This window comes from Triticum urartu, chromosome 5A, assembly GCF_056163025.1.
Source record: "Triticum urartu cultivar PI428250 chromosome 5A, HENAU_Tu73, whole genome shotgun sequence".
NCBI lineage: Eukaryota > Viridiplantae > Streptophyta > Magnoliopsida > Poales > Poaceae > Triticum > Triticum urartu.
The window spans coordinates 414,841,992-414,857,452 of NC_141877.1; the positions used below are offsets into that span (position 1 = coordinate 414,841,992).

Here is a 15,461-nt window from a genome sequence, read left to right on the forward strand (position 1 = left end):
CGCGGTGTGTCACTTGCATCCACCCATGTTCGTTCCCACAACGTAGGTTTGAGTCAACTCCATGAAACATAAGCAACCTAGACGTCCGTCTCGCCGGTAGAAACCCTGGTTGGAGGGAGGGGTGCGCCACCAACCACCACCATTCCCTTGCCCTGTTTTGCCAGCCATCACATCATCGGCAGTTTTGTCCTACGGCAGAGTGTCTAGGGCTCTAGGCCACCCGCACTCGACACTTATATAAAGGCCCGGCTAGCCGCTCCAGCATAGCATCCACCCAAGCCGAGCTCACCTTTTCCCTCACCCGAGAGCTCCCGGGAGGCGGCAAACTTTCTTGATCCTTCAATATTGTTACATACAAAACCTATCATTTCTTGCCATGGCCGCGAAATCTTGGAACCCGTTCTCGTGCTGCGTCGGCGGCGCCAGAGTAGCTGACAACGACGATCATTGCAAGCGGCGGATCGGGCGGAGGGGGAAAGGCTGCCCAAGGTCGTCGTCGAGGATGTCCTTCAAGAGCTTCAGCTCGTCGGGGACGCTGTCGCCGGAGGACCTGTCCATCACGCTGTCCGGCTCCAACCTGTACGCCTTCACCTACGCCGAGCTCCGCGCCGCGACCGGAAGCTTCTCCCGCGCCAACTACCTCGGCTGTGGTGGCTTCGGCCCAGTTTACAAGGGCGCCGTCGACGACAAGCTCCGCCCCGGGCTGGCCGCGCAGCCCGTCGCCGTCAAGTACCTCGACCTGGACTGCGGCACGCAGGGACACAAGGAGTGGCTGGTGAGTGCCAAACAGAGTGAAATGCACGCGCACGATCGCTGAACAGCTAGCTTATTATGTGGGTTGTTCTTTGTAGGCAGAGGTTTTCTTTCTTGGGCAACTGAGGCACAAGAACCTGGTGAAACTGATCGGCTACTGCTACGAGGACGAGCACCGGATGCTAGTCTACGAGTTCATGAGCGGCGAGAGCCTGGAGAAGCACCTCTTCAAGAGTGAGTTCTTCACTGTTTTCTGCCATCTGGTTCATCAGCGATGAGCTGTTCTTTGTCCCCTGAAGTTTTCTTTTCTCTAAGTCAAGAGGATAGCTGAGCTACACTCTGCCTTCCAAAAGAACAACACTTGCTCTTTTTAATACAGAGGAACTGTAGATATTTGGATATTTGGGTTAAAGAATTATTTTTCCTACCAACTTCCTAGTGCTTGAAAGTTACAACTCTTGGTCAACGTGGAGGAGACTGACCTGAATCGTTCTATCCCCTTTCAGGCATAAATGGCTCTCTCCCGTGGATGACAAGGATGAAGATCGCTGTCGGCGCAGCCAAGGGCCTTGCCTTTCTCCACGACGCAGAACTGCCCGTGATCTACCGCGACTTCAAGGCCTCCAACATATTGCTCGACTCGGTAAGCCTCCCGTAGCTTTAGACTTTTTGCAAAGAAAAGAAGCGGTTTTGAAAATGTCTCATTCATTTGGGAACTGTAGTGGTGGTTACTAACAAATGTGGTCGAAAAAGCTTCACACCTCTTATACATTGGAACTACCACGAAACTGACTGACAAGCAAAAAATAATTTGATGTCGAATCTAGATTTTGAACCTTTAACTTTTGACCAGTTGAACTATCCAAGATGCCATGAACTTTGTTGTGACCTGACTGATACTTTGAAGATTCTTGGGTGCATGACAAACTTGAGAAATCTTATGCTATGTCCTAGCTTCACCATATAAGTCAAGCTCACAGTAATACCCACGGAGTAGTAATTCACAAACTGTAGTGCAATTGTACTAATATTTTATATAATATATCTAGTTGGAGAAAATTTTCACCTATGTCTTTGTACGTCACTTCATGCTATTTTCCTTGACAAAGTTCCTACGCTTGCTATTTCAGGATTACAACACCAAGTTGTCCGACTTTGGGCTGGCCCAAGATGGGCCCCAAGGCGATGAGACACATGTGACAACACGTGTCCTGGGGACTCATGGTTATGCAGCGCCAGAATACATTATGACGGGCCACTTGACCGTCAAGAGTGATGTATATAGCTTTGGCGTAGTGCTCCTGGAGCTTCTCTCCGGGCTACGATCAGTGGATCGTTCACGACGGCTAAGGGAGCAGAACCTGGTGGATTGGGCTAGACCATACCTCAAGCACTCTGACAGATTGTACAAAGTCATGGACCCAGCTCTCGAGTGCCAATACTCATGCAAAGGTGCCGAGGTGGCAGCACTGGTGGCATACAAGTGTCTTAGCCAGAACCCAAAGTCTAGGCCCACCATGAGGGAGGTGGTCAAGGCCCTCGAGCCCATCCTCAGCATGCAAGACTTCTTTCCTGTGGGCCCATTTGTGTTCACAGTCATTGTGGAGGAGGACAAGGTCGTGGACATGAAGGTGGAGGTTGAGGAGAAGCACCAACACCATTGCCAGAACCATCAAGACAGGCACCGGCAGAAGTACCCTGACTCAGCAATCCATGCCGGCATTGTGCTCCGCGGCCGCGATGGGTTCATTACCGGGTACACTGGTGCGCAGCGGCAGCAACAAAGGTCATCGAGCTACCACCGGGAGAGAGGGGTACAAGACTAAGGTAGGGAAGTGTGTAGGACAATATGGTGTGCACATAGTATAGAGATGTGATACAATGTCACATCAGTTTGTTTCAGATTTGTGGATTGTGTTTCTTTTCTTCTTTTGTATTTTTGGAAAGGTCTCATGTGGCTTACGACCATCTTTCTCCTTGATAGTGACAACAGGGGTTAGATAAATATAGGGATGCAAAACGGTGTGACAAAAGTCTGTTTTTGATTTTCGCAAGGATTGTTCAAGATGTTGTGAATGGCCTAGTTAAAAGGGATGCTCAATGTTTCTTTCATTTACACTCTAGAATTTTGATCCAACAATTGTCCATTGTTCGCAAGTGAGATGAGTATTACTAGAAAAAATTGGCATGCATGCACGCCTTGGTAAAACTCCGCACAGGGAAATTGAAATGCAGATTATCATCTTATGCCGAGAGAGAGATGTCTTACGATTGACCACATTCAAATGCTTTGTGATTGTGTGAGCACTGAGGCCATCGTTGAAAAGAAGGATAAGTGGCAACACAAATGAATGCCCTATTGAAATAAAGAACATGGATTTATAGAGTCCTTGAGCCTATAATTATTGGGTTAGAAAGGTGGGATCGTGAAGTAACACACGTACTCCGGAAGGAAGAACCCCTCAAAAAAACTCTGGAAGGAAGAAACCATGCATGCATCACGTAGTGTGTGAGATTCAATTAAGAGTGATGGAGGATTCTGCGGAATCATGATATATGCATGCGCCACGGGGGCTCTCGTCCTAACATCATCCTACTTATGAGAAGTTAGACAAGATATTAATGTGTCCACCTTGGGAGGAAAAATACCCCTTGACTATTTTGCAAGCTTTTGCTAGATAAATCTCTGACCATACACCATTTTTATGGACATTAGGGAAAATAGATAGGTAAGCCTATTTTTAGATTTGAGAACTCTTGGGCTTTGAGATAAGGGTTTAAAGAATTAGTATATAAAACTTGGAATGAAACATATAAAGGAAATATTTTAGGGAGATAGCAACTTAGGGTGAGAAACCTCAGGAAAAAACCCAAAGGATGGAATAGGAATGTTGATACATGGTATAGAAAGATCAAAATTAGTATCATGAAAAGATTGAATGAGATTGATACAAATGTTGAGATAATGGGGCTAACTGTTGTAGATAGAGCAGAACAAAAAGATCTGAGAGATCAATTAAGAAGTGTGATGAAATAAGAAGAATAAAATGGTTACAAAGATATAAAAATAAATAAATCATAGATGGAGATGGAAATACCAGGCTAAAGTGGATGGGAGAATAAGAAGAAAATAGAATAATTTCACAAGAACAAGATGATGGACTGGTAGAAGGGGAAGAAAACTTAATGAACTATATAACTAATTTCTATAAAGAACTATTTGGGCATCCATAAGAAAATTAGATTTCTTTGAGAGGGCAAGATCTAAAAAATATTAAGGAGGATGAAAGAGAGAGATTGATTGTGCCCATTTCTCTCCAAGAAATACATGAGGTGGTTTTTGGGATGAAGAAAAATAAAAGCCCTCACCCTGATGGGTTCCCTGCTGCTTTCTATCAGGAATTTTGGGATCTTGTTAAATAGGATTTAAAAGCCTTGGTGGAAGAACTAGCTAAGGGAAATATAGACATATCTAGATTGAATTATGGAATCATTACTTTAGTACCAAAAAAGCTGATGCTAAACAAATTCAGAAGTTTAGACCAATATGTTTGCTGAATGTTAGTTTTAAAATAATAACAAAGGTGTTGATTAATAGGCTAACCAGATGTGTTTCCCCTGTGATATCTAGAACACAAACTGCTTTTATTAAAGGGAGATACATCATGTAAGGTGTGGTGATTTTGCATGAGGCCCTGAATACATTTCACACCAAAAAATAGGATGCACTGACTTTTAAAGTAGATTTTGAAAAGGCATATGATAAAATCAAGTGGCCATTTGTGATCCAAATGTTGAATCTTGCATGATTCCCTGACAAGTGGTGTGATTGGGTTATGGAAACTATGAGAGGACATATGGGCATAAGGGTCAATGATGAAATTGAGCCTTACTTCAGAACATATAAGGGACTCAAACAAGGTGATGTTATGTCACCTTTGTTGTTTGATTTGGTTGCTGATGCATTGGTTGTGTTGATGAGCAATGCACTTGAACATGACTTGGTGAAAGGGGTCCTGGGTAGTGATAGTAATAAGGGGGTGAACATGCTTCAATATGCAGATGACACAATCTTCTTGTTGCAAGATGATATTGATAGTGTTGAAAATTGAAAAATCGTTTTGGGAGCTTTTGAACAAATGTCAGGGCTAAAAGCAAACTTTCATAAAAGTGAGCTGATGCTTTTTGGGAAGGCTGCATATAAACAACACTTATACCAGGAAACACTGACATGTAAAATGGGTGAACTTGATGGAAATATGCCATAGAGGCAATAATAAAATGGTTATTATTATATTTCCTTAATCACGATAAAGGTTTATTATTCATGCTAGAATTGTATTGACCAGAAACTTAAATACATCTGTGGATACATAAACAAATATCATGCCCCTAGTGTGCCTCTACTAGTCTAGGTCATTGATCAAAGATGGTTAAAGTTTCCTAACCATAGACATGAGTTGTCATTTGATAACAAGATCACATCATTAGGAGAATGATGTGATGGACAAGACCCATCCGTTAGCTTAGCATATGATCATTCAGTTTATTACTACTGCTTTCTTAATGTCAAATACATTTTCCTTTGACCATGAGATCATGCAACTCCCGGATACCGGAGGAATACCTTGTGTGCTATCAAACTTCATAACGTAACTGGGTGATCATAAAGGTGCTCTACAGGTATCTCCAAAGGTGTCTATTGAGTTGACATGGATCAAGATTGGAATTTGTCATTCTGTATGATGGAGAGGTATCTCTAGGCCCTCTCGGTAATACAACATCACAAGAAGCTTGCAAGCAAAGTGACTAAGGAGTTAGTTACAAGATGATGTATTACGGAACGAGTAAAGAGACTTAACGGTAACAATATTGAACTAGGTACGGAGATACCGACGATCGAATCTCGGGCAAGTAATATACCGACAGACAAAGGGAACTATGTATGTTGTCATAAAGGTTCGACCGATAAAGATCTTCGTAGAATATGTAGGAACCAATATGGGCATCCAAGTCCCGCTATTGGTTATTGACCAGAGAAGCATCTCGATCATGTCTATATCATTCTCGAACCCGTAGGGTCTGGACGCTTAAAGTCCGTTGACGATATAGTATTATATGAGTTATGTATGTTGGTGACCGAATGTTGTTCAGAGTCCTGCATGAGATCACAGACATGACGAGGAGCTCCGGAATAGTCCGGAGGTAAAGATTGATATATGGGGTAATAGTGTTTGATCTCCAGAAGGGTTCTATAATTCACAAGACACTGGTACATCCAGGTGCTATACAAATGGTTTTTAACCCCATTCCGCGACGGCGTTCGGAACCGTTGCCAAGTGAGTGACTGCGATAGGGGAGTCCTTCCCACATGACCCAGAAACCGTCGGGGATAGAGAGCCTCGATGCATATACAATACTCCCTACTCGTTTATGCTTGCATTGCCATCGTAGTCGGTATTCTGTGGTCTACGTTTACGATACGCGACCCATCACAAATAGTTCATGATTATAGAAGTAGACAATCACACTCATTTACTTTTCCTTAACTGTTTGCGATTATATGTAAGAGCGCACACAGTTTTCGCTATAAAACTGTATGCGAAGCTTGAATACATCCCACATGATTCATTTGTCATACCCACGTCGTATGATCGACCTATCGGACGCGTTCTTCTATGACCAAACGTTTGCGATGCACACAACATCACAAACAGTCCATAATTGCGAAGCGTGTGTGATAAGGTGACTATGTTTTAAACCTTTTCTTTAATATTCGTTGAAATTTTTTGTGTTTCTTCTTGAGCCATACGAGATGAAGTTTTCATATACGGCTCTTAGATGTCATGGGCTTCGGCTTTTCTTGGCCGAGATGGCGGGTGAGCCATTCGTCGCGGACGCTATGTTTAAAGGCTGCGAGTGCTTCGGCATCCGGACAGTCGACAATTTGGTTCTTTTTAATTAGGAACCTAGTCCAGAGTTTCCTGGCTGATTCTCTGGGCTGTTGAACTATGTGACTTAAGTCATCAACATCCAGAGGTCTGATGTATGTGCCTTGGAAGTTGTCGTGGAAGGCGTCTTCCAGGTCCTCCCAGCTGCTAATAGAGTTTTCAGGCAGGTTGTTCAACCAGTACCGAGCTGGTCCCTTGAGTTTAAGAGGGAGGTATTTGATGGCATGAAGATCATCACCGCGAGCCATGTGAATATGGAGAAGAAAGTCCTTAGTCCATACCGCGGGATCTGTTGTTCCATCATATGATTCGATATTCACGGCTTTAAACCCTTTTGGGAATTCATGTTCCATTACTTCCTTAGTGAAGCAGAGGGGGTGTGCTGCGCCTCTATGTCGGGCCAAGTCGCGACGTAGTTTGGATGGAGTCCGTCTGCGGTTTTCGGCCCGGGCGTGATTACGCTTGGCATGTCCGGCTAGATAGCCATTGTCGCACGTTGGGGCATGCCCCCTTGATCCGTAGATCAATCTGGTTGGACCTGCTCTATTTTGCAGGTCCTACGTACCGTAGGTCATATGTATGGCCCCGAGCTGTTGTGTCTCGACCTTTACGGCGAGATAGTATGGGCTGTTGTTCGGCTTGAGTTGCTGTTTTGTCCCAGCCATGTGGTGGCCGGTCAGCCGCATTACGTGCCGACGGTACGGGCTCAAGTGCCTCATCGTCAAATTGAGGTAGCAGTTTACGCTTCGGGTAACTTTTAGTTGGGCGCTCGAGGCCGTACTCCTCAGCTGCCAGGACATTAGTCCAACTGTCATTGAGTAGATCTTGATCAGCTTGAAGCTGCTGCTATTTATTTTTCAGGCTCCTCGCAGTAGCTATTAGCCGGCGCTTAAAGCGCTCCTGCTCGAGAGGTTCCTCAGGCACGATAAAGTCTTCATCGCCGAGGCTCACCTCCTCCTCGGAGAGTGGAAGATAATTACTGTCCTCCGAGTCTTCGTTTATGGCATGTTCATCAAGGCTAACTTGCCCATCTTCCCGATCGTCCTGTTCGGGGGTTGATTCGACGGGGTTTTCTTGGTCTTCGGCCTCGTCCGGAGTGTTGTTGTCCCTCGTGCCGGTATTGCTGTCTCATTATCGTCGATGCTTTGACTATATCTCAGGAGGTTTATCCTCAACTAGATTTTTCTCATTATCGTCGTCACCCTCTTTGGGTGTATCCACCATGTACACGTCATATGAAGAAGGGGCCGTCCAGCGTCCGGTAAACGGCGGGTTTTGGGCATGTTCTTCTCCGACATCGTCGCCCATACCGTGGATGTTTTTGGAGCCAAAATCGAGCATGTCGGTCAAGTCCTTGACGGTGGCGATGAAGTGGGTGGTGGGTGGGACATAAAATTCCCTGCTCTCAGCCCCTAGTCCTGGCTGGACATAGTTCGGACGTTGCTCCTCTGTAATAACGAGGGATCGCATCAAGTCCAGAGCCTCGCTTAAAGGCGAGGTTTGTCTAGGGGGGAAATAATTCGTGGAGTATGGCGGGAAGGGGACTCCATGGCCAAGATCACACGATGCTATCTTCGAGGGTTCAGAGCCAGTGTCCGGAGAAGAGTCCAGCTTTGTGATGGTTGCCAGCGACACTGCTTCCTCCGACTCTCCGGTACTGGGCCTAGTGGCCGCAGATAGTCCGGTGGGTTTACAAATCCCGTCTTCCGACCTGGCGACGCGCTCCGGCTGTAAGGCCAGAGCGGAGATTGGGGTCGTGAATCCTTGGAAGATCAAGTCTCCTCAGATGTGAGCGACACAATCCAAGTTTCCAAAACTAATCTGGTGACCTGTGGCGTAGTTGTCGATCTGCTCTAGATGGCCAAGCGAGTTAGCACACGGTGCGAAGCCGCTGAATACGAAATTCTGGTCGGGGAGAAAATCCTCCCCCAGGGAAGCATCGTTGTGGATGATTGATGGAGCCATCTAACCTTCTGGCGGCGACATAGTGGAACTCTCAATGAAAGCACCAATGTCGGTGTCAAAACCGACGGATCTCGGGTAGGGGGTCCCGAACTGTGCGTCTAAGGTTGATGGTAATAGGAGACAGGAGACATGATGTTTACCCAGGTTCAGGCCCTCTTGATGGAGGTAATACCCTACGTCCTGCTTGATTGATCTTGATGAGTATGAGGATTACAAGAGTTGATCTACCACGAGATCGATGTGGCTAAACCCTAGAAGTCTAGCATGTATGATTGTGATTCTCCTAAGGACTAAACCCCTCCGGCTTATATAGACACCAGAGGGGACTAGGGTTACACAAAGTCAGTTACAAAGAAAGGAAATAATACATCCGGACGCCATGCTTGCCATCCACGCAAAGGAAAGTCCCACCCGGACACAGGAGGAAGACTTCTATCTTGTATCTTCATGGCCCAACAGTCCGACCCATGTCACACAGGCCGGACGCCCGAAGACCCCTTAATCCAGGACTCCCTCACATGTGCATGTAGTTCAAATTTGAATTATGCATATAAATGCATTGAAAACTCAATTAATGCATAAAAATGTCCAAAGAACCTCAAGAAATCCCAAAAATTGACACAACACTCCTGTTGTTCTATGTTGACACGAGAAATTTTTTAAAAGCAATAAGAGGCAATGGATATTGTATCGTCCCCAAAGGTGGGACGTTCCCTACCGAAACCATTAGGCTTGTTGTGAGAAGCTCTAGTTTGTGAGAAGCATATCCCCAAACTTGCCCCAAATGGGACAAAAAATTACCACGACATGTTGTGACCCAATTATGTAATTCAAATCAAGACGAAAAATCAAGTAGATCTCACACAGTTCATTATCACCAACCGTGTGAGATGCAGCACAAAATATCTTGGAGGACCGTCGGATTATAGTACACATACATCTTACGCGAAAAGGTGCGACGGCTACAGTCCACAGCCCACTCTGAATAAGGGACAGTGTCTGATGACACTTTGCGTGCGAGTTTTTTCGCTGAAGTGATTCCAAATTTTCGGCTTCCGCAGAAATATCTACCTCCCCGACCCCTCCCCTTATCAAAAGTCACATTTCCCCTGTTTCCGCCTTCCTTTCCAAGTTGAAACCTTCACTCCTTGCTTGCAGCACCGCCTCCTCGCCGGCGACCCTCCTTCACGCTACTCGGCTTCACCTATCCAGGCAGGTAATCCACACCCGACCCCCATCCTCCTCCTCCTTCCACATCCCACATGCCCCACGGCCGGCGCGAGCGCAACACCTTCCACCCAAATCACCGACCCCTCGACCAAATAAGCGCCGCCCTAAGCCATGGTGTACGTAGTATAGTGTGACGCCCCTGATTTGACCGTACACTAATCATACACGCAAATGTGTACGATCAAGATCAAGGACTCACGGGAAGATATCACAACACAACTCTAGACACAAATTAAAATAATACAAGCTTTATATTACAAGCCAAGGGCCTCGAGGGCTCGAATACATAAGCTCGAAATACACAAGAGTCAGCGGAAGCAACAATATCTGAGTACAGACATAAGTTAGACAAGTTTGCCTTAAGAAGGCTAGCACCAAAGCAACAACGATCGAAAAGGCAAGGCCTCCTGCCTGGGAGCCTCCTAACTACTCCTAGTCGTCTACAGTCTTCACTTAGTAGTAGGCATCCTCCGGGTAGTAGTAGTCATCAGTGGCGTCGTCTGGCTCCTGGGATCCGTCATCTGGTCGCAACAATCGGGTATGGGGGAAAAGAAGTAGCAAAGCAACCGTGAGTACTCATCCAAAGTACTCACAAGACTTACATCAGATCTAAACTAAGGATGCATCTGTATCAAAGGAATGGGTTGTATATGTGGACTGGGCTACAGAAATGCCAGAATAGAGTGAAGACCTAGTCCTATCGAAGACTAGCATCTTCTGGAAACCACCATCTTGCAGCAACAGGAGGGAGTAGAGTAGAATAAAGTAAAGTAGTAGTAGTAGTGTTATCAACCTCGGCCAGAGATCCTTTCTCGACTCCCTGCGAGAAAGAAATCCCAGAGCCATACTATCCAGTTATCATCTCATATCCAAGTCTCATCACCATCCAATTCTCATCACAAGTATCCAGTTCTAGTTGTATTGATCGGGATACAACTCCAAGTGTCCGTTCCGTAGGACAGGCTATCGATAGATGTTTTCTTCCCTGCAGGGGTGCACCAACTTACCCACCACGCTCTATTAACTCCGACCGGACACACTTTCCTGGGTCATGCCCGGCCTCGGCCAAACAATACGCCGCAACCCGACCTAGGCTTAATAGAGAGGCCAGCATGCCGGACTAAACCTATGCCCCCAGGGGTCATGGGCCATCTCCTCGGGAACTCCTGCACGTTGCGTACGCAGCCGGTGAGCAGACCTAGCTACCTCCTTCAACAAGGTAGGTGCTTACCAGTCCAACCCGGCGCGCGCCGCTCAGTCGCTGACGTCTATTAAGCTTCGGCTGATGTATACGACGCAGAACGCCCATACTATGCCCACGTGATGGTTAGTGCTATCAGGCCAGAGGCCCCTCGGATCAAATATCCAAATCGTAGTGGATTAGGAGCACGCGGTAACGAGCACACTCGCGATCGATGTGACCCCGTCGCCCCGTCTCGAGTACTTGCGACAAGGGCTAAGAATGCCCGGCCACGCCTCGTAAGTATCTCGCGGGCACCTTCCAGGTCAACCCGACTCCACATCACTCGCTATTAAGCTCGCGCGAGTACCCCTCAGGGCCGACCCGTCTTTAGTAACATGGCTCAGTGCAAAAGTCATAGTAACCATAGTAAATATGTGTCTAACACCAAGGGGAAAACCCGAGGAATCACCCCCAGTGAATTCCACTCGATGTTGTCATCAAGGTGAACGTAAGAGGATCCACCCTCGAGGTTCACATTTGATGGGTTGCACGACAGAGCCGTATCGGAAGTGGTTAAGGAGGAAATCACCCTCGATGACCTCGACCGTGTATCTACACTACAAAGATCTCATCAGGAGTGATGTAATAGGTTCCACCCTCAACACTCGATGGTAACTCTGCAGAGTCATACAACTAGGGGGGTGATGTGCGGTGTCGGGGCCTGGACGTCGATCACGTTGGTCGAGTCATCGAACATAAAGCAAGGCAACTGGGGCAAGGTGGGGGTCACTCATGGATCTCTAACCAACCTATACTAAGCAGTTTAGGATAAGCAGGTAAGGTATGAAAGCAGGTAACAAAAACAGGCTATGCATCAGAGTAGGATCATACATAAAGCAGTAGCAGTTCTAATGCAAGCATGAGAGGGAAAGAAATTGGCGATATCGAAATGCTCAAGGGGGAGTTTGCTTGCCTGGTTGCTCTAGCAAGGAGGGGTCATCGTCGACGTAGTCGATCACAGGGGCTGCATCGGTCTCGGGGTTGATAACCCACAAGTATAGGGGATCGTAACAGCTTTCGAGGGTAGAGTATTCAACCCAAATTTATTGATTCGACACAAGGGGAGCCAAAGAATATTCTCAAGTATTAGCAGCTGAGTTGTCAAATCAACCACACTTGGAAACTTAGTATCTGCAGCAAAGTGTTTAGTAGCAAAGTAATATGATAGTGGTGGTAGCGGCAACAAAAGTAAAGACAGCAAAAGTAATATTTTTGGTATTTTGTAGTGATTGTAACAGTAGCAGCAGGAAAGTAAATAAGCGTAAACCAGTATATGGAAAACTCATAGGCACCGGATCAGTGATGGATAATTATGCCGGATGCGGTTCATCATGTAACAGTCATAACATAGGGTGACACAGAACTAGCTCCAATTCATCAATGTAATGTAGGCATGTATTCCGTATATAGTCATACGTGCTTATGGAAAAGAACTTGCATGACATCTTTTGTCCTACCCTCCCATGGTAGCGGGGTCCTATTGGAAACTAAGGGATATTAAGGCCTCCTTTTAATAGAGAACCGGAACAAAGCATTAGCACATAGTGAATACATGAACTCCTCAAACTAGGGTCATCACCGGGAGTGGTCCCAATTATTGTCACTTTGGGGTTGCCGGATCATAACACATAGTAGGTGACTATAGACTTGCAAGATAGGATCAAGAACTCACATATATTCATGAAAAAATAATAGGTTCAGATCTAAAATCATGGCACTCAGGCCCTAGTGACAAGCATTAAGCATAGCAAAGTCATAGCAACATCAATCTCAGAACATAATGGATACTAGGGATCAAACCATAACAAAACTAACTTGATTACATGATAAATCTCATCCAACCCATCACCGTCCAGCAAGCCTACGATGCAATTACTCACACAAGGCGGTGAGCATCATGAAATTGGTGATGGAGGATGGTTGATGATGACGACGACGACGAATCCCCCTCTCCGGAGCCCCGAACGGACTCCAGATCAGCCCTCCTGAGAGGTTTTAGGGCTTGGCGGCGGCTCCGTATCGTAAAACGCGATGATTTCTTCTCCTTGATTTTTTTTCTCATCAAAACTCAATATATGGAGGTGGAGTTGGAGTCGGAGACGCAATAGGGGGCCCATGAGGTAGGGGGGCGCGCCCCCCACCCTCGTGAGAAGGGTGTGGCCCCCCCGGTCTTCATCTTTGGTGAGGATTTTTTATTGTTTTTCTAAGATGTTCCATGGAGTTTCAGGTCATTCCGAAAATATTTGTTTTCTGCACATAAAACAACACCATGGTAATTCTGCTGAAAATAGCGTCAGTCCGGGTTAGTTCCATTCAAATCATACAAGTTAGAGTCCAAAACAAGGGCAAAAGTGTTTGGAAAAGTTGATACGACGGAGACGTATCAGGGGTCTACAGGAGAGAAGAGGGGGAAGAAACAGTAAATACAGAGCAAACAATGCATCACAAGGCATAACCTGGCAATAAGATGTGCCGGGTGTGACCTAACGTATGGCTACACGATATAGGTGAAGGGGGAATTCAACCGGGAATGTTTTCCCGGTTCCGAACCTGTGTCAGACAGATGACCGGAGGGGAAAAGTTCCATGTTCAGATAGTTAGAGGCATCTGACATGTATGTGGGTAGCGTATTCGGGTTCGTCTTGTCGTTCTGAGCAACTTTCATGTATAAAGTTTTTCGATCTGAGCTACGGTTTATTTAATATGATTTTCTAAAGTTTTTATTAATTTTCTAGAATTTTTGGAATTATCTAATTTGAATTATCGAAAACAGTGCAAAACCCTTTTATACACAACAATAGCTAGCCTTAGAGTATGATAGGTGGGGCCCGGTCAACTGTTGACTGAGCAGTCAACATTTGACTGGTCAAAGGTGAACAGTTTTGTGGGGCCTACATGTCATAGAGCCAGGTTTTATCTAGAGTTAAATTAAACCTTTTATATTAACCCGGGGGCCACATGTCATTGACCCAGTTTTAGTAAACTTATTTAGCCACGTTTTATTAGTAGGATGACCCACATGTAAGTGATGGGTTAGTAAAAAGGTTAAGTTAAATGAGTTAATTAGGCCCCCTAATCTAGTTGGGTTGGCCCATTAGCAGAGGCACAACCGGCCTCGCAGGCAGGGCACGCGCGAACGCACAAGGCGTCGGCGGCCAGAGGTCTGCTCGGGGCCATGGCAGGGCGGAGCCCAGCTCGGCGCCGCCGGCCAGCAGGGCCGCGGTGGAGGCTTGGGGCGGCGGGTGTGCGCTGGAAACAACAGCGAGCAGCGGCGGCAACGCAGCGTACATCAGCTGGCGGGAGCAGCATAGCAGGGTGCGCGGTCAGGGGCTACGCGGGCAGCAACCGGAGGCCGACGCGAAGAGCGGTGGGAGCTACGGCGGGCGCACGGCCGCGGCTCGCAGCGAGCGTCGCGCGGGGCGGTGGGGCCGGCCGGAGGCGGAGCAAAAGGCAGTGGCAGGCATAGGCGCTGCGGGACATCGGCGGAGGCGGACCGGGGCAGGAAGCATGGCAGGGGGAGGCAAGCAGCATGGGCGGGGCAAGTGCACGGCGCGGCAGACGACGTGAGGAGAGAGACAGAGGGAGGTGTTGCTCACCCCTGATGCAGGGGTTCATCGGCGAGGCTTGGGGAGGTCCGGCGAGGGAGAGTGTGAGGAGGTCCGGTGACGGGGGCGTCCAGCGAGGTCCGGCGAGGGAGAAAGGTCTCCAGGCGGCGGCGATGTCTTCAAGCGGCGACGGGGGACGGCGCGGCGCCCAGGTCGGGTCGGGCGAGGAGAGGGAAGGAGGGGATCGACCGGGTTGCTCCCGCAAACCACCGATCCAGATCGGGTGGGGAAGGGGAAGACGTGGGAGAGAGAGAGGATCGTGGGGGAGTGGGTGCGGCAGGGGTAGTGGGCTTGGGTTCCTGGTGAGAGGGGTAAGTAGGTGGAGGGGTGGGCCGGCCTGTGAGGAGGCCGACTGGGCCGGTTGGCTGGGCCGTTTGGCCCAGTTGACCGGGAGGGTTGTTTCTCTTATTTTTATTTTCTATTTTATTCTTATTTTTTATTAAAAGGATAGCCTACTATTTTGCAATTATTCCGAGCACCATATGACTCTTGAAAAGTGTGCCACATGCCACAATAAATACTTCGCAATATTGTGAAGTTGCACAAAAATTGCCTTGAGCATTTGGAAATGTTTAAGAACTTTTAGAAATTGAAAAGGCCAATTTAATTGTTGTTGGACCACTCAAATAATTTCCAGGAGCATTTTTGGAATCCAACAGAGGTAGGTTTCATCATGACAAATACTTAGAGAATATTTGCCATAGTGTGAACTAT

General features: G+C 47.0%; 1 protein-coding gene across 1 annotated transcript; it reads left to right on the forward strand.

Annotated features, from left to right (window-relative positions):
• The first annotated feature begins 245 nt into the window (after nt 1–245).
• On the forward strand, nt 246–2,803 carry LOC125509319 (EPD1-interacting receptor-like cytoplasmic serine/threonine-protein kinase). Its single transcript, XM_048674268.2, has 4 exons — nt 246–775; nt 852–987; nt 1,260–1,396; nt 1,884–2,803. The coding sequence occupies exons 1-4, from the start codon at nt 377–379 to the stop codon at nt 2,577–2,579; spliced, it is 1,368 nt and encodes a 455-aa protein (XP_048530225.1). The 5' UTR covers nt 246–376; the 3' UTR covers nt 2,580–2,803.
• The last annotated feature ends 12,658 nt before the right edge of the window (nt 2,804–15,461 follow it).